General features: G+C 43.3%; 1 protein-coding gene across 1 annotated transcript in view; it reads right to left on the reverse strand.

Moving 5' to 3' along the window:
• Nucleotides 1-12507, reverse strand: part of PLCXD2 (phosphatidylinositol specific phospholipase C X domain containing 2) — a 49636-nt gene extending 37129 nt beyond the window's left edge. The window contains exons 1-2 of the mRNA XM_047099422.1: nucleotides 12370-12507; nucleotides 11906-12185 (exon numbers count right to left, since the gene is read on the reverse strand). Of these exons, the coding sequence (XP_046955378.1) occupies nucleotides 11906-12068 (163 nt within the window). The 5' untranslated portion in view covers nucleotides 12069-12185; nucleotides 12370-12507. The remainder of the gene's footprint in view (nucleotides 1-11905; nucleotides 12186-12369) is intronic.
• Nucleotides 12508-18547: the final 6040 nt, after the last annotated feature.

Here is an 18547-nt window from a genome sequence, read left to right on the forward strand (position 1 = left end):
AAAAAATATTAAGAACAGACCTAAAAATGAACATGTCTTTAGATGATGAAAATGTTTAGGGCAGCTTTTATAGAAAACATCTTGTGTTATGGATCAGGTATTTCATCTCTATGAATGTGGAAATGTGATATGAACAAATTGTAATTTTGCATGTTAAAGTGGGTCTGTGGCCTGAGCTTAGAACACACCCATTTGCAAAGTTATATATAAGAAATGGGCCTTGTGGTTACGGGATATAGCAAAAGATTTGCTTAAAAAAAAACAAAACAAAACAGAAAACCCTCACAGTCCTTGGAAATAAATTCATTGTTCCCTGCCTTTTCATTTTAATTACCTGTATGTGACCCAGGTCACAATCATTTGTCTGTGAGCTCACTGACTCCGCCAAGTAGATTCAACCGCTTTTCTCGTTGTGCTCCCACGGACTTTTGTCCACATGTGATGAACCCGGGACACTGTGTGGCAGTTATCTCCATATCTGTCACTGCCATCTGACTGTGAGTTTTTCAGGGTGGGAGCATATCTTATCACACCCATACCCCTACAGTTCCTAAGTTTCTGGCATATAGTAGGCACCGAATAATACGTGTATGTAGAATAAATGCAAGCATGATTGCTTGAATGAACAGATGAGACAGTTGCCTAGGGCAGGTAAGCCTAGGGACTCTGATCCTTTCCCAAACTTCTCTTTGGTCCGTCCATCCTCTTTAAACAGGCTGAGTTCACTGTCTGCACCTCCTCACCCCCAGCACCTATATACCTTGTTCCATTTATCTCCATCTGTCCTAGCTTGAGTTATTTGGGTCAACGAGGAGGAATATGTCAGAAAACACACAGGACAAAAATAAACCAAAAAGGATGACTAAAGGAGGAGCTATAATAAAACACTGAATTGAACAATTTAAAAGGAAAAGTCCCAGAGAGTAGATTTCCTACAACTTATGCCTGTGTAAAGTATTTTCTAATAACATCTCTAATAACATTTCTAATAACATGGGTCTCCCATGTCACACACCTGAATTAGGTCCTTGGGGAAAATACAGCATTTGTAGAGAATTTGACTCCATGCTGACAAGTGCAGAAAGGCTGAGGCATCTTTGGCCTTTACAGAATCAAGTCAACATGAGTCCAAGTCTCGAGATCAGGGGACCATTTAGCGGACTCCCAAACCACAGAATAACATCTTTAAACCTTGTTGGCCCAAAGGGATAAACTTTACCTATCCGACTGGATTATTTTCCATAGGACATGTGGTAGAGTATTAATAATAACTGTCAATCTGCCTGGAAAATCTGAGAGAGCCATGTGGCCAATTTAATTTTTAATCAGGTGCCTACTGAATTCAGAATTATTCACAAGGCAACAAAGCAACTGGGTAAGGCAAAACACTGGAAAGCAGAGGATGCTGATCAACTTCTTTTTATGTGCTCAGAAGCCAAGAGGCATCCCACTGCCTGAGGACCAATATTAGCCCAGGAATCCAGAGAGCTACTCCTGGTCTACCCCTCCCTGGCTGGATGAGCTAGACAGTTGGAGTAAATCAGGGATTTTAGTGGTGCTTTTCAGACCTGGAATGTTGTCAAAAGAGGTATTTATATGTCAAACAAATACAAGCAGGGCTTGTTAAGGGTCTTCCCCAACAGTCCCCACTTCTGGCCTTGAGGAAGGAGTCCTGAGGGGCACCAAGCCTCACAGGGGCTCTGTGGGGCACCATGAGAATCCAACTGCCCTAGATATTCTCTGAATTGGCCCCAACATCCTAGGGTTTATGTGAGTCAAAGGGGTTTCAATTCCATGCATGGGAGGCATTAAAAAAAATTTTTTTTAATGTTTATTTACTTTTTTTTTTTTTTTAATTTTTCAACGTTTATTTATTTTTGGGACAGAGAGAGACAGAGCATGAACAGGGGAGGGGCAGAGAGAGAGGGAGACACAGAATCGGAAACAGGCTCCAGGCTCTGAGCCATCAGCCCAGAGCCTGACGCGGGGCTCAAACTCCCGGACCGCGAGATCGTGACCTGGCTGAAGTCGGACGCTTAACCGACTGTGCCACCCAGGCGCCCCTAATGTTTATTTACTTTTGAGAGAGAAACAGAGACAGAGTACGAGTGGGGAGGGGCAGAGAGAGAGGGAGACACAGAATCCAAACCAGGCTTCAGGCTCTGAGCTATCAGCACAGAGCCCGACGCGGGGCTTGAACTCATGGACCACGAGATCATGACCTGAGCCGAAGTCGGACGCTTAACTGAGCCACCTGGGTGCCCAGCATGGCAGGCATTTTAAAGTCCTCTACAGATGGATGGGTATCTATTTTCTTTTGAAAGACTCTTCCTCAGATAATCCAGTAGACTCTGATCCCCACCCCAAAGTAAGAGATTGTATAGGTAATTCATTAATAAGAAATTTTTTCTCTATTTTGCTAATTATCACTCTGCTTTGTATCTGAACAGATGGCATCATCATTGGTAGAGTAACACCTCACAAAGGGCACTTGATCATCCCCTGATAAGCCTTCTCAGTTCTAAGATAATCACATTCTCTTTAACAACTTTTCAGTTTTTAACACAAAAATAAGACTAATACAAACGTTCAGGGGAAAAGTAGAAAATGTTTAGGGTAGAAGAAAAACCTATATTAAACTAAATATTCTACTACAAAATTCTCCTGCTTTTATGAAGCCTTTAGTGTAACCCTAGATATGAGTGTGTGGCATAAATGGGATGTGATGACGTGGTAAAGTTACTAAAGTTTCCATTTCACAGCTGGTTTGTGCTGGAGTGCGCAGAGCTAACCTCGACTCCCGCCCCCAAACTGCCACTGTAGTTGAAGAAATCATTAAACAAGACATGATAGAATTCATGCAGAATGAGTGAATGCTAGATGAGCTTCCGAGGGTTGCTTATTTGGGACTAGAAGTTCAGGACAGAGTTCCTGAACAAAGTAAAATTATATATATATATGATTTTACATATATATATGTATATATATATATATTATATATATATACACACATACATACATACATATATACAAGGCACTAGTTTCAAACTCAAATCATCTTATATTAGATATAATAGTAGCTGTGGGTGAGGGTAGAGGGTTGGGCAAATTGTGAAAAGTAAGATTGAGCTCTGCAATAATTTCCACTGGGTGCTGTCTATGCCCTTCTCCCAATTCTGGTAAGTCCCACAGGTACCTCGACCTCAGCATGCCCCAAACTAAGCACACCTGCTTCCCTCCACCACCTGTAACTTGCTCCTTCTTCTCTGCCCCTATTTTCACCCTCCAATGAATTGCCAAGTCCTATGGATACTTGCTCCAGTATATCTCCAGTGTCTCCCCTTTTCCTTCACGCACACTGTCCCTGTCCTCAGGCAATCGATACGTATGTACTAAATAGAATGAAAGAAATAAGTTTCTCATATTATCCCTCAGCATTCCTAATAACTGATGTGTCACTTTGTTTCTATTCATCCGTATGAGATTATTTGAGGGCTTTTCATCCATTCCTGACCAAGTCTTTCAATGGCTGCTGTTTGCCCTGGGATAATGTTTAAGGTTTAATCTAGCATGGCACACCAGGCTCATTAGCCTACTTTCCCCGCCTCGTCTCTGTTCCTTTGTTTAAATGAAATCTATGTTCTGACCACACCAGACTCCTCGGGTTTCCTCAAGGTCACGCTAATCTCTCGCTCCACAGTACCTCTGCATTGTGACAATCTTCCCTCTACCTGTAACACCTGGCTATTTACTACTTGCTCTTTGATTCCACAAAGGTCATCCCTTGAAAGCCCAACTGACTGGGCTTCCTGCCTCCTACCAGCAACGGAAGTGGGAACTGGCTTTCTGAGTGTTACAGCACCCCACTCATTCTTCTCCCTCAGGTTTGAATTTTGACTTTCTTCTAAGATCATAACTTCATGAAGAGAAGGGAGAAGAAGCTTCTGCTGTCCATATTCACCTCATCTAACACAGCACCTGGCACAAAAGGTACTCAACGAATATCCTTTGAGTACATGATTTTCCTTGAAATGAATACATTTTTTCAAATGTAGGTAATGAAAACCAAAATTAAGCACCTGCAATTATTTTTAGCCAAATTGACACAATGTGCTCACGTATTTCTTATGAAGATCCACACGGGTACCTCCTGTCAGGTCAATGACCTGAACTCCAACCCAGGGACGAAGGAGGGCTACTGTCTTCACCTTTATCTCTGGCATTTTTTCATCCAGTTTCAATTATACTTTATAAGAATATTGCTTCCAACAAAGAAGCCTTCAAATCATACATGTTCATAAAATATTCATCTCAATCTGACAGAGTCTAGGAACTGTTCAGTTCCACCATTACTGCAGACTGCTGTGCACCCCAAGACGTTAGCTTTACAGGGTACAAATGCTTCCTACTTCTCTCTTTATTTTGATCTTGTCAGGTCTGTACAGAGGAAAAAATTACTGACAGAACGTTCTCTGGAAAAAAATAATACCTTATAGCCAATAGTTCTAGGATAATTGGAAATTCAAAAACAACAACAACAACACATGTCATTCTCTTAGAAAATTCCAGCTGCTTAGTAGAAGATGCATCCAAGGAAGACTGGCTGACCCTTCACGGTTAGCGCAACCTATATCTCCCCCTTAGAGCAATGCAAGGCCTCTGGGGCCAAACCCATTTCATCTTGGAGCTACCAGAGGCCTACTAATGTAATCCTCCACCGGCTGATTGATCCTTCTGGGCACTCAGCAATAGAATCCAAATTCCCATAGCTGAGAGAAGGTGAAGGGCCCTCGCTGCTCAACCAGGTACAGAACTACTCAAACCCACCCAGCCAGTTCGGTTTTCCATGTGTGTTCAAATCCTTTCCCTCCCTCCCTCCTTTCTTCCTCCCTCCCTCCCTCTCTCTCTCTCTCTCTCTCTCTCTCTCACACACACACACACACACGCACACGCACACACACACACACACACACACACACACACGCACACACACACACACCTACTACAATGTCTATAAATAATCCCTCCTCTGAAGACCTGGTTTGAAACTCTAATTAGGGTTACTCAGCATTTGTAAAGAGGTCCAATCTTTTCCCAAAGGCAAAGCATCTCACTAACATTCCCTCCAGTGTGCCTGAACTTAGAAGTTCTTAGGGGCCTGGGAGAGACTGGAGCCAACCTGTCCCACAGAGATGGGGGCAGGGGGTGGCGGGGGTGGTGGTGGTGGCCAGATCAGCTCATGTGATAGAAGCCGATTCTCAGCTTCAGAAGCAAATCTGAAACAGCAGCCTGTAGTTGAAGGCCGTGGGCTCCTAGGATTTGAGAGGTCAGTAGGAATGTTTTGCAGGATCTTTATCAAGGGAAAACAGTAAGAGGCATGAGAATTTGGGCTCTTCTGGGGGTGAGGCCAAGGTCAGAACTCAGTGTGCCTGCACTGGGCAATGGGTGGTGGTGTGTGTGTTTGGAGATTGTGAGGTTATTCTGATGGCTGCGGAGAGAGTTATAAAGTATGTAAAAAGACCTATTCAAAGGAAAGCATTCTGTAGCATCCCTACGCTGGAGCTGGGAGCACAATGACTAGGCAAGGAGGGCCAGTGATGGGGAAATGAGAAGAGCAGAAGAGGAGTTCCCAGTGTGGTCTTGTCAAAGAGAGTTGTGTCTTTTCCAAAGTCTTTGGATGGCTGCAGATGACAAAGCTGGACAGCTGAATGTGGGATGAGAGGACACAGTAAGTAGCTGAAGAGGAGTTTCTGGCTCTCTTGGTCAGCCCTCATCCTGCAACTTACAGCTCCTTTGGTACTCACATCCTGGGCAACCCTCCAGGTACCCTTCCCTTAATTCTAAGTCCCTTGAGGGGATGACCAAGTTATCCTGATCTGATCAGACAGGGAACACTGAGCCACATGGCTTAATTGGAAGGTCGGCTCCTTAACTAGACTGCAAATTACTTTAGGGTATGGATTGATCTTATACTTTTTCTTGGTTGTCCATTCCAGGTGCAGGTTTTTAATAAAGGACCATCATAATTAATTTTCTAAAGACACATTATTTTGTGACAGAAACTATTCTAAGCACGCTATATGAATGAATTTATTTAATTGTCATACTAACTAAATGAGGTAGTGCCATTATTATCTTTGTTTTACAAAGAAGAAAACTGTAGCACAGAGAGGTTAAGTAACTTGCTCAAGGTCGCAAAGTCATGAGGGACAGAGTTGGGGTTCAAATCCAAGGAAATCTAAGGATGTGATGAGCTTTCTTAGAATTAGAAGAAACAGCTACTAATAAGAACACCAAAGTCATAGCCTCTTTTTATTACTCACCATTACCACCCAGAGGAAAAAAAAATGAAAACCAACTAAAACTATTCTCACTTAAGAGTCCATTTTGGTCCCATTAGATTGTTTTGCTTGATTGGGTCAATCCTGGTAAACTCAGCTTGGTCCTTGGTTTTCCACAGCCTCAAATCCTGTAGGAGGATGGGTTTCTTTCTAGGGCCAACTCATGGTTCATGCTACCCTCAAAGCAGAGCCAACCTAAACTTCTTGTACCACAGTGTACGTTATGCTGTTTTGGGTCCCCAAATCTCTGTTAGATGCACCAGACCTAATCCAACTTCCCAAAGCAGGATTTGAGTAATGATCCTGCCCCTGTAGTAATGTTGTCTACATGCCATGCGTGTGGGATGTGAGAAGAGCTAAAGAAATCACCACGTGGCCAAAGGCAGAGCTGCATGGGACATGGGACAAGGATAGAATTCCAGAAAGGTAAAGAAGGGGATGATCGTCAGTAAGATGAGAATGGAGAAGGGTCTGGGAATTGGAGAGCACTGAGGAGCATCTGAGCAAGGGCTGACACTGGAAAGGGAGAGGCCAGGTCAGTGGAAGAAAGGTGAAGAGGGGAATGAGAAATGAGAGCAGACTGAGGCTGAGGCCAGACAGGTAACACGAGAAGCTGAAATTTGACAAGGGAAGAAAGGAGGCAGAGAGGATGCCGGGAGAAAGAATTGTTCCTAGGACAGAAGTTACATCAGAATTCTGCATCTGACCCTCCTGACCATTTTGCTCTGCCTCAGAATTTTCATTTTTTTACATTTATTTATTTATTTATTTATTTATTTGAGAGACAGAGAGAGACAGAGCACAAGTGGGGGAGGGGCAGAGAGAGAAGGAGACACAATCCGAAGCAGGCTCCAGGCTCTGAGCTATCAGCATGGAGCCCGACTCGGGGATTGAACTCACAAACCGTGAAATCATGACCTGAGATGAAGTTGGATGCTTAACCCACTGAGCCACCCCGGTGCCCCCAGAATTTTCATTTCTAACGGGGCTCAGTGATGAGCCTATCTAGAGCTATGGGAACATTATGCAGAAGTAACAAGAAATGGTCAGAAAACATTCAGGTTGCTTCATATGGTTTTTTCACCACGTAAGCCTCACTGACCTTTTCAGTTTAGCTCTGATCACAATGGAACAGGACAGTGGCTGTGAGCAAGCCACTCTCCAGCATCCTTACTCCCCAGTTCCATGCATTCCATTAATCACTCATCATCAATGACCAAGATACCTCCCTGTACTAGGAGCTAGGATTATAAAGAGAAATCAGTCATACTCTCCATGTGCAAGTTGTTCATAGACGATGTGGAAGACAGATAGCTAAAAATAATAATGTAATTAGAAGTGCTAGGAGACAGGTACTAACAAAGCATTACTGGGAGGCAAGAAAGTCAGTCCTTCAACCACTTCCCATATATACCCCCATCCCTTACCTTAATTGGCTCATTTCACCAGGAAAGTCCCCTTCCAACCCAGATCTCCTAGCCACATCCCTTGAAATTTTGACCATTCTTCAAATCTCAGGTTAAATGCCATTTTTTTCAACAAAGCAGTTCCTCATCTGAAAAGTAGGGACTAATGGGAATTAATCTTTCTATTCCGTGTGCCTCTATAACACCTTCTTTATATCTCTGTTTTAATATTTACCCCAATCATTTTTCATTATGTACAGTAATATATGTATATAAACTACATCGTAAGCTCCTTTACACTAGGGTTGATGCCTGATTCGTCTTTGGGTCTTCCCCCAGGCCTGAGCACGGAAGTTTCTTAAAATGTACTCAGGGTCAGCTTATCTAGAGCCACTAATCTACAGTCCCTTTTAGGATGCTAAAGTGAGAGGGCCTTGCTTCATTTTGGCAATTGTGAGTACTTGTTTGCACATGCCAAAATCATCTCTTGTTTTAAAGAGGCCTAAAAGAAATGGCTTTTAGACCTAACATAAGTCATTCTTCCCATCTCTTTTCTCATTTAGGTAAAGAACAGGTATTAAAAAAAAAACAAAACCTCCAATTAATCAAAATATTTTTAATTTGGAAAAGACTCTATATTTAATTTAACCCAATGTCTTAATTACAAATGAGGAAACTAAGTCCTGAGCAATTCAGATACTTCTTCAGTATCAAACAGCCAGAATCAACAATATCAAATTTCTTAAGTTCAAGGCTCTCTCCAATAGACTAAAGAGTTTACCTTCAATAAAAAGAAGGGGGAAAGCATGGTTTAAAAGAGAAGGAATACACTAAAATACAAAAAAAGAGTTCATTTAAAAGCTATGCAAATTACAGAAAAAATTTTTCCTACCAGTCCATTTGTCCAAAAAGAATATCATGCCTTCATTAACATCAGTGAAAATATATGTAGATTTTGAAGCCTAATTTAAAAATCTGATTTTTGCAATTTCCAGATCCTTTACCCTTGGGGTCCCCAGTCATTCTAAACACTTGGCAATGAGATTCATTCTGAGGTTCTTGTCCGGGATATTTCAATATATTTGGGTGATGTTGGCCATTAACAGGTGTCCTTAACAGTTGTGTAAGTAAAATAATACATCAAGGCTTTGTTGAGAGGTGCACATTCACACATGTTCTCTCCCATCACGACTTAGGCCAATGTAGCCGATGCACTTGAATCTAACAGTTTACTCGATTCCAGTTCTGTTATTGCCTTTTCTCTGACCTTTCCCAGGTCACTGCTGTCCCACCCCCATCCTGACAGATTTGACACAATCTACAGACATCCCACATCGTCGGTCAGACACAGGAGCACACGCCCACATACATACCACACAAAATAGATTTAAGCAATACATTTGAATTTGAAACTTACTGGGTTTTAGTTTTAAACAGGGATACTTCTGTACCACTATATATATATATATATATATATATATATATATACACACACACACACATACACACACACATATCATATAAAATACATATATACATATGAAATTATAAACATGAAAATATATATTACTCAGATATATGATATTTATACAAATATGAGTGTCTATCTATCTCTTCCCAGTGATACATAATCACTCAGATAAAGATCACCTGATTTTAAAAATTATTTCATTGCTGCAGAGGACAGTCTGTGAAAACTGGTTTTTAGCTAGAGACTACCACCCCCTCCCCCAATACACACACACACAGCTGCTCTGCCCTTTCCAAGGCCCCCCTCGGAGGCACAGGGATAGTGTATGGGTTTGGAGCCAGCTAGATAGGCGCTTGAATGTTAGTACTGTTATTCACTATTTGTGTGATCTTAAAAAAAATTAACCTCTCTGGACAAGAACGTTCTTATTTCCAAAATGAGGATGTTAGTACCTATCTTGGAGGTGTAAAGATCTGAGGCAATGTTTGCCAGTGGGTGCTGCAGGTTAGTGCTTAGTAAATAATAACTATTACGATGAAGGTGATTATGGAGGGGAAGAGGGTGAGGGCAGATGGGGGAGGAAGATGATGAATACCACTTCCTGAATGCCTTCTGTATTTCAGAATTTCTCAGCAAGCCTTGGCAGAGCTTGACTGCTAGCCATTAGCTAGGGGATATTAAGCTTGAGGTAGGGGAAAGAAAAGCAGTGGGGAGGGGGCAGGGCTGGGTGGGGGTGGGTCCATAAATGGCTAGCACTTAATATGTGATTTTCCTGTGTTGGACTTATGCAGACATATACTCAAGCCCCTTCCACTGCTGGGAAAAGGGCATTCACAGAAGTGAATTCAGCATGTTGGGGAGTCAGAGGAGTCAAGGTCATTTTTCCTTTCTCTCTCTCTCTCTCTTTCTTTTTTTTCCCCCTGCATAGAAGGACCAGACTTCACAAAGCAGGGTGAACAAATCCTGTGTCTTCCATGGTGGCTAATCATAGCATTTCCAGTTACAGCATCAGGCTCTGGCTGTTTTGCCCCCCTCCCCTGGTAATTCTAGTAATTCTAGAGAGATACCCTGTAGATTGCAGAACAAATGCCCAGCTCCCTTCTGGAGTCACGGTGTCAGAGTGCAAGGCCACAGGCAGAACTGCTGCTGTGCTTTGAGCCGTCCAAAGTACAACAGGAAGGAGGAAGCTCCAACCTACCCCGGACATGCCCAGAATGACAGAGCCATTTAGGGCCTGCCTAAGATGCCATGCTGTTTGCAAACACATACTACCTGCCACACCATCTGACCAAACAATTCCACCGGAAAGCCCGAAGACAAATGACTAATGTTAAAAGAAGCCTGTGCATCATCTCAGTGATGACTCCACAGGCATCAATTAAACACGGAAAAGACCTGTTCAGGAGCATGACCATCAGGCATTTATTTCCCAAGGAGCTATAGTCAATGGCTGATAAAACACAAGTGATCATAACCATAAAGAGACTTAGCAGCCCTCTCTTTGCTCAAAAGCAACAAGAGCCCACAGGGACAATGAACCTGGAAGACCTCCAAAAGAAGAGGCAAGTAAGGAAAAGGCTGCATCTGAAGCCAGCCCCGCTCTTCCTCATGCATAGAAAGCAAAGATCTGGGTTGCATGAGGTCATCTTTTCAGCCACTAAAAAATCAGACTGCTCCCAGGGATGCCTGGGAGCTTGTCTGGTAGTCTAGGGGTGAACATCAACTGTTATGTCTCCAGGTGGGAGAAACATTGGCAGTAGTCCCTCCCCTGCCCCTAGGGGTACTTTTCAAGTTGAGGCGGCTGGAACTTTGTCCAGCACAGCAGACCAGGATCACTGTAGGCCACACGTCCTTCCCTAGAAACCATGCTTTAACCAGCCTTTGAGTGGAAGGAAGAGGACACATTTAATAAATTTAATGAGAGTGATGCCAAGGCATAAAACCCCCAGGCGAGAAACAGTGGCTGGAGCGGAAGTGCTTTTCAAGGCTTTAGTTCTAGATCAGTCAGGCAGACACCTGTATATATATAGAGAAATCTTCAAACACCAGCTCATCACACCTAATGACTGCCTGTGACCTCTGATGAGCATTTGTATTCTCTAATTCTGGCTTTTCCAACAGCAAAAACATGTGTCTTTATACTCAGTCCTGGTTCTGAACCTGTTCTCTAATGCTAATCTTTGTTTACTTGGTTTCTTTGTTTGTTTGTTTTTCGTATATGCAAGGTCAGATGAATGAGACACGAAATACTTTTCAGTTTTGATTTTGATCCAGATCGAAAATTGTTAATGGCTCTTTATTCATTACTCTTGAGCTCTCCTTTTTTCTTTAAGTGATTCAGGTAAATGCACCCCTCATGTGGCCTGGTTCCAACATTAAGAATGTAACATTCTTAGAATGAGGCTATCAAGTAAAAACAAAACCAAACAAAACCAAAAGACCCAAACAAACAAATAAACAAAAAATGGTGTTCCATTCTTCTGAGTCTCTTTTGTCAATGATGCAGTGTACTTAAATCTGTTTATGGCAGCTGCTTCAGTGTTAAGTTTTTGGTTGGAAATAAAAAGAGGTTTGGTAAGGTCACTGACAATTATTTTCTCAGCGCAACAGAAAAGCAACCCAATCCATTAATGACACTAAAATGGCAGAAGCAAACACAGTGGGAACAAGTAGGAATAGAAGAGTACCTGGGATTGCCAGATTGGAAAGGGGGACGTTGTGGAGGTGAGGGGGGAGCGAGGCCATCCAGTCGGCATTGCAGACCTCCGATGATGTCTTTGTCCCGGTGGGGTTGGGGGAGCAGATGGTCCCCATCCTGAGTTTCCTCCTTACCTTCCTAACTGCTAGCATCCCTCTTTGTCGGTCAACAAACTGCCCGGTGCCACTCACTCCGTGATCATCATGGTCCAGACTTTAGACATTCCAGGGCCACCTTTGTCACGCCAGTCTTGCCAAAGGGCCTTCTGCCTGGGAGACGGGGCAAATAGATGGTTCCCTACCCCCCACACCCACCCCCCAGCACCCGCAGTCCCCACCCTCTCTGGCCCAGCCACTGTTCCACTCCCTTAATCTGCTCAGACCTGGCTCCGTTAAACTTCTTACGTTCCCCTCTGGAGCCGGGGTTAGGTAGGCCCCTAGAGATAAATCTTACAGAAACTGAACGTCCGACGAGCAGCCACGCCCGGAGCCACTCACACGACAGGTGCCCACACGGCACACAGAGAAGCCGGTGGGTCTACACACACGTGAGCGCCCGGCCGCAACATCACGAGCCAGATTTACCCCGCTAGTGTGTCACTGGGCTGGCACCGAAGCTGGGCCTGCCTACTACTCCTCCCCCGGCTTCTCAGCACACACTCCCCCTGCCCTGTGGCTTCCCGAAGGCGCTCAGAAGTGTAACCGGCGGCACCCGGACTCCCTGCAGCCCCGCCCCGCACTGCCGGGCAGATTTGCCGGGCTACGCGGCCCGTGATTGGCCGCTGGCGGAGCGCGCTCCGATTGGCTGGCGCCCTCCCGGGCTGCCCCTCCGAGCGCTCCCACCCTTCCGCGGCCGGGTCCCCTCCCTCCGCTACTCCTGCCTCAGTGAAGCTAGGCAGGCGCCGCTGCGGGGACTGCAGGCAGGGAAACTTCAGACCTCAGGTCTTACCTCCGGCCTTCCACGCAGCCAAGCACTCAGGTGTTGAACACGACCACAAATGTCTCTTTCCTTCCTTCTTTCCCCTAGACACACACACGCTGACAATTACATAGAACGTATTACACTTTCCATAAACCACAGAGGCAGCAGACACACGGGAAGTAAAGAGGCTGAGAAACGTGCAATATCTCATACTTGGATGACAACGTCAAGGATGGTTTGTTTCAACCGTTACATAATGAAGATTCACTTGCCCCTTTTCCCCATTTTACGGAGGAGGGGATCGTGATAACTTACATTTGTATTATTTTGTTATTTGAAACCTTCTTGCAAATTCTTTCTTCCATTTGCTCTTCACACTACCCACATAAGGCAGGGAGGGTTGCTGGGGCATTCAGGGAGCAGTTCCTATGTCGGCACTAGTTGGAAATCCTATTTTGGAATGAAATCCTCAAGCCCAGAGGCTTTGTAGGCACACAAACCCATTTCCATGCTTTCTGCAATATTCCCTATTCCTTCAAATGGTACTTTTTCATGGTGGTAAACTATAGGGTCTCAAATGACTTGAGAACATTGGATATTGATAATCACAGAAACATCTTGGCAAACTGGCAAATTAAGAAAAATCTGGAACTTGATAGGCCCTGGAAGGCTTCAGGTCAGGCAGCTCCTGGCTGACTCAGGAGGGGCTTATATGAAAAGCAAATAGCAAGCTTTGCTGAGGGAAAACTGGAGGCTGACATTTAATCACCGAATGACCCCCCTCTCCCCAACCCCACAGGAGCAATGCCTGCGCCCCAGCCGCATTTCAGTACATAGAACTCTTGCTGCCTATGACTCCCTTTTGACATCTTACTAAAAGTTCCTCTTCTAGGCTATTTTTAACATTCATTTAAGCCTGTTTTTTCGGCGCTCTGAGCTGCATGGTATTACAGAAAGTTTTTTTCCCCCTTAGAGGAGTATCTCCTGTTTAATAAAAAGAAAGTGTACACTATTTATCATGTATCTTCTGATATTTAAAGGGCACTTCAATATAGCGCTCTTTTTTCAAGTACACCACAGGATATTGAGAATATGTTGTCTGTTTGAGTCCACAATTTTTTTTTTTTTTCCTCAGAGAAAAATCACTCTGTAAAGGACGAGCACAACATTTACTTTTGAAATGTCACCTTTCTGGGCTTTCCTTGAGCTTCAAACCTTTTAAAAAGAATTTCTAAACACAAAACTTTATGAAACTGGCCAAGGCAAGCAAAATGTGTGCTTTAAGCTCTATTGTGGAATGTCCATTTCAATGTCTTTTCTTCCCCTTGAGTTTTGAGCTCTTCGAGGAAGGAGTGAGCATATTAAAAAAGCGTGAAACTTTAGACTTAGAGACAGCACTGTGAAAATTCAAACACCAGAGAAGTGGAGTCACTGAAGACGAGAAGGTTTGCACCTCTATGAAATTGGCAGCTTTTTTGATCACAACTACTTGATTTGGACAAGAAAACAGCTCCAAAGAAGGCAACACTCTCTTCGTATGTTTTTCATATATTCTTGAGTCAGTCCTGGGAGAGATCTTGCAGATGAAATCACGGTATTTGTACTTGGTGTCCAGCGGGTGCTGTTTGTTAGAAGGAGGCAGAAGCTTGGGGGTTCTCTGCAGTGTCTTAGAGGGGTGATTTTCACACATTAAGGTGTAAATCTATCATATTCTGATTGCACTGTTCTGAGATGGGCACAGATTCTGCATTCCTAAGTGTGTGGCTGTGCTGGTTCAGACCACACTCGTAGGTAGCAAAAGCCTTAGAATACAGGCTCATGTTTGATAGGTGGGAACGTGTATTGCTTTTGTTCTTTCTTTTCCAAGGTTTTATAATATTTTTACATCGCTTTTGTAATTTAAAAACCTTGCGTGAAGAATCTCAGCTGAGAATCTGTAAGTATAAGATAATGATTTTTCTTTCATATAATGTAATGGAAACCACATTATCAGTGGGATTTTTTATACTATGCCAGAGATATTTAGGGGAAAATATATATATTTTTAAATTTACATTCAAATTAGATAACACACAGTGTAGTCTTGGCTTCAGGAGTAGAACCCAGTGACTCATCGCTTACATATAACACCCAGTGCTCATCCCAACCAGTGCCCTCCTTAATGCCCATCACCCATTTAGCCCATCCCACTACCCACCTCCCCTCTAGCAACCCTCACTTGGTTCTCTGTATTTAGGAGTCTCCTATGGTTTGCCTCCCTCTGTTTTTTATCTTATTCCCTTCCCCAATGTTCATCTGGTTTCTCAAATCCCACATATGAGTGAAATCATATAATATTTGTTTCTCTCTGACTGACTTCTCTTGCTTAGCATAGCACCCTCTAGTTCCATCCACATTGTTGCAAATGGCAAGATTTCATTCTTTTTCATCGTCGAGTAGTATTCCATTATATAAATACACCACCTGTTCTTTATCCATTCATCAGTCGATGGAAATTTGGGCTCTGGGAAAATAATTTTAAAATAAAAGTAATGTTTGGGATTTAGTCAATATATTATAAAAGTTACTAAGGGAATGGAGGACCAAACTAATGAAAGGACTGGGATAATTTTCATGGAATGGAGTGCTTATCATGTACAAATATTTCTGCTAGGTGCTAGGAATGGAGGAAAAGTTAAGTGAAATTTGGCATCTGAGGAATCTCAGCTAATACAGAATTCAGGAGAAAAGGGAGTGAAATATGTGAATTACACATTGCGATATGGCATGAAGGGGTGATAGAGATGCGTAGAGGATGACAAATACAATTTGATGACTGGGGGTAGGGAGGGCCAAGGGATGCATTATCACAGGAGGCATTCAAATCCAGACTGGAATTCTGAAAAAAGTTTCTGCAAGTGGAAAATGGGTGGAGGGTTTTGGAGTGAGAAAGGGATGTGCTGATGAGAAACCATGAGCAGCAAAGCTATGACAGTGAATGGCAGAGAAAGAAAAATGGAAAATCCCCTACAGTGGTAGTACATGGAACAAGTGGGAAATAGGACTCATTCATTCTCACTGAACTTTCACAAGAGCCCAGTGAGTTAACTATCACTATCCCCATTTTACCAAGGACAACTAAAGCTTAGAAAGTAAGTAATTCTGCCTACGATCTCATAGCTAGTTAGTGGCAGAGTTGTGACACCAAGTCTCTCGATCACTATGCCAGTGGCTTCCCATTCTATGTTACCTATTAGTGTTTTAAATCTGGTAAAGATTGTTTACGACCGAAGTATATTAAAGAGTGTGAACCTTTCCCCACCCCTGCCCCATAGACAAAAGAGGCCATTGCAGATTTTTGAGAAGGGGAGTAAAATGACTCACATTGTACTTTAGGAAGATAAGTCAGTATAATGAAGAACAGATGGAGAAACACAGTCTTTCAAGTAAATCATTGGAATCTGTCACCTAAGCAAGAAAAAAGTGGGAAAGCATGCAGAAACTCTGGCACACAGAGAGGAAATGCATAGACTTTCTTAATGACGGTGCTTGCCTCTCATCCCCACTTCTCATCTCCAAAGATGTAGAATTCTAGAGCCCGAGTGGACAGGCTGACTAGCTCTGAAAGAATTTTTTATCACTTGCAAGTCTCATTAAATTGTTCATCCACTTTTGTTACCTACTACCAAATCTGTTTCTATATCTACAAACTTCGTTTTCTTTTCTGGACATTTTGTCTATTACTTGATCAAGGACCCCACTGAATTCCTGAAGAGGTGACTGCAGGCTTTGCCCTCTTTTGGAGGCTACATTCTATTTTGAAAGTGTCTAACCGGGTTCGTGTTCTTTGGAATCATGTCATAAATGAACAGTGAGGGTCCCAGAGCAAACACCCAAAAGGCTTGCCATTTGGCCATGTGTGATTGGCAGGGCCAGAGAGCCTGGATTTTATGTGATTGAAGGCACCCTAAAAATCACAGGGGGAATATGTTGACTTAATGACAGTGCAGCTGGGGCTGTCTCTGGCCTCCAAATCCAAGACCCAATCTTACCTCCCAGTCTGTGTGCTAGACGGGAAAGGAACAGACCTCAAAGAGAATCACAATCTAGGAATGCTTTTGGTCCAGTGGCATTGCCAAGAGGTGAGTGAGGTTACAGGATGTTTTGAGTTCCACTGTGGTGTCTCCTTTACATTTTTTTTTTTTTTTTTTGTCCTGCCAGGAGGGTGTGGGGAGGGTGAAGGACTGGCATGAGGAGGCAGGTAACTGATATATGGGATGTAGGCTGCTTTGTTTTGTGTCTCACATCAGCAGAGCTTATCCCCATTCCGGACCTTCTTTCCCCAATTCAAGCTGAAACACTGTGCAACAAGGATCAGAGTAGGATGAAGAAATGTCACCAACATGGGTGGTGCTGAGGACATGATGAACAGCAGCAGCAATTACCTCCAGGAAGAGTGACATCATTGTTGCAACTCGAGACATTCAGGAGCCTGCAAGGAAAGGGCGGGAACCAAGAACATCGCCTTATGAACACATAGGGTGCATCACAGACTTTTCTGACATCATGGGTGCAATCGGAAGCTGGGGGTCCGGTTATTTTGTTGATTAGGCTGGAACCAGACACCATGTCATTGGGACCCATGCCCTGCTGGTACCCAGCTGAGTGTCTTTGAGGAACTGGGAAAGAGGGCAGCAGAAGCTGAAACAGGAAGTGTTGGTGTGTGGTATCACGTCCCGTCCACCAGGAATTTATGGCCACGACTGGGATTCTGTCAATGAGAGTGAATAGTGGTAGTAGCCGGCCATAAGATTGTTTCTCCCAGGTTTGAAAGCTTAGTGCTCAGGAAGATCCTGAGAGCCTCTGTGTCTTTTATATTTAGTGGACATCCAGTTTTGGGTTTTTTTTTTTTTTTTTTTTTTTTTAGTATACTTCAAGGAAAATTTCCTTTAGCAACAACACTTGCTATAATACATTTGAGAGGAGCTAATAACCAGTGATGATTTTAAAATTCATTTAATATCCATTTATTCCTTCCACACACCGCATTCCTGCATCTTTTTCTGCTTGCCTTTTTCAGCCGTTCCTTACCTCCCAAAAAGGTAATTGAGAGAAAATAAAGGCCTCAAAACCTAGTTAACTAGTGGCAAAATGCCTGATTTAATATGTTATGGAGCCACCTTCTGGTACTAAAGGCACACTTCATGCACACGGTAAATTTCCTTTCAGTTTCAATTACCCTAAAACTGATGTCCATTACCAGCACCACCAGTAAGACCAAGGGGAACTTATGCAAAAATACGGATTCCTACGTTACACCCCCCCAACGCTATTGAATTAAATGCCCTGGGGGTGGCCCCTTTTTTCCTGCCCTTTAAAAAGCTCCCAGAAGGACTTTAATGTCCCAAATGCTTTATTTATATCAAGACTTTGAGATGTCAATTTCTCTGTCAAAAAAGTTAGACTAGGACGGGGCGCCTGGGTGGCTCAGTTGGTTGAGCGTCCGACTTCAGCTCAGGTCATGATCTCTCGGTCTGTGAGTTCGAGCCCCGCATCAGGCTCTGTGCTGACAACTCAGAGCCTGGAGCTGCTTCGGATTCTGTGTCTCCCTCTCTCTCTGGCCCTCCCCTGCTCATGCTCTGTCTCTCTCTGTCCCAAAAATAAATAAACGTTGAAAAAAAAAATTAAAAAAAAAATAAATAAACATTTAAAAAAAAAGTTAGACTAGGAC

Source organism: Lynx rufus, unplaced genomic scaffold (genome assembly GCF_022079265.1).
Source record: "Lynx rufus isolate CCGP_SWC_20201006 ecotype Redwood Valley unplaced genomic scaffold, mLynRuf1.p SCAF_5, whole genome shotgun sequence".
Lineage (NCBI taxonomy): Eukaryota > Metazoa > Chordata > Mammalia > Carnivora > Felidae > Lynx > Lynx rufus.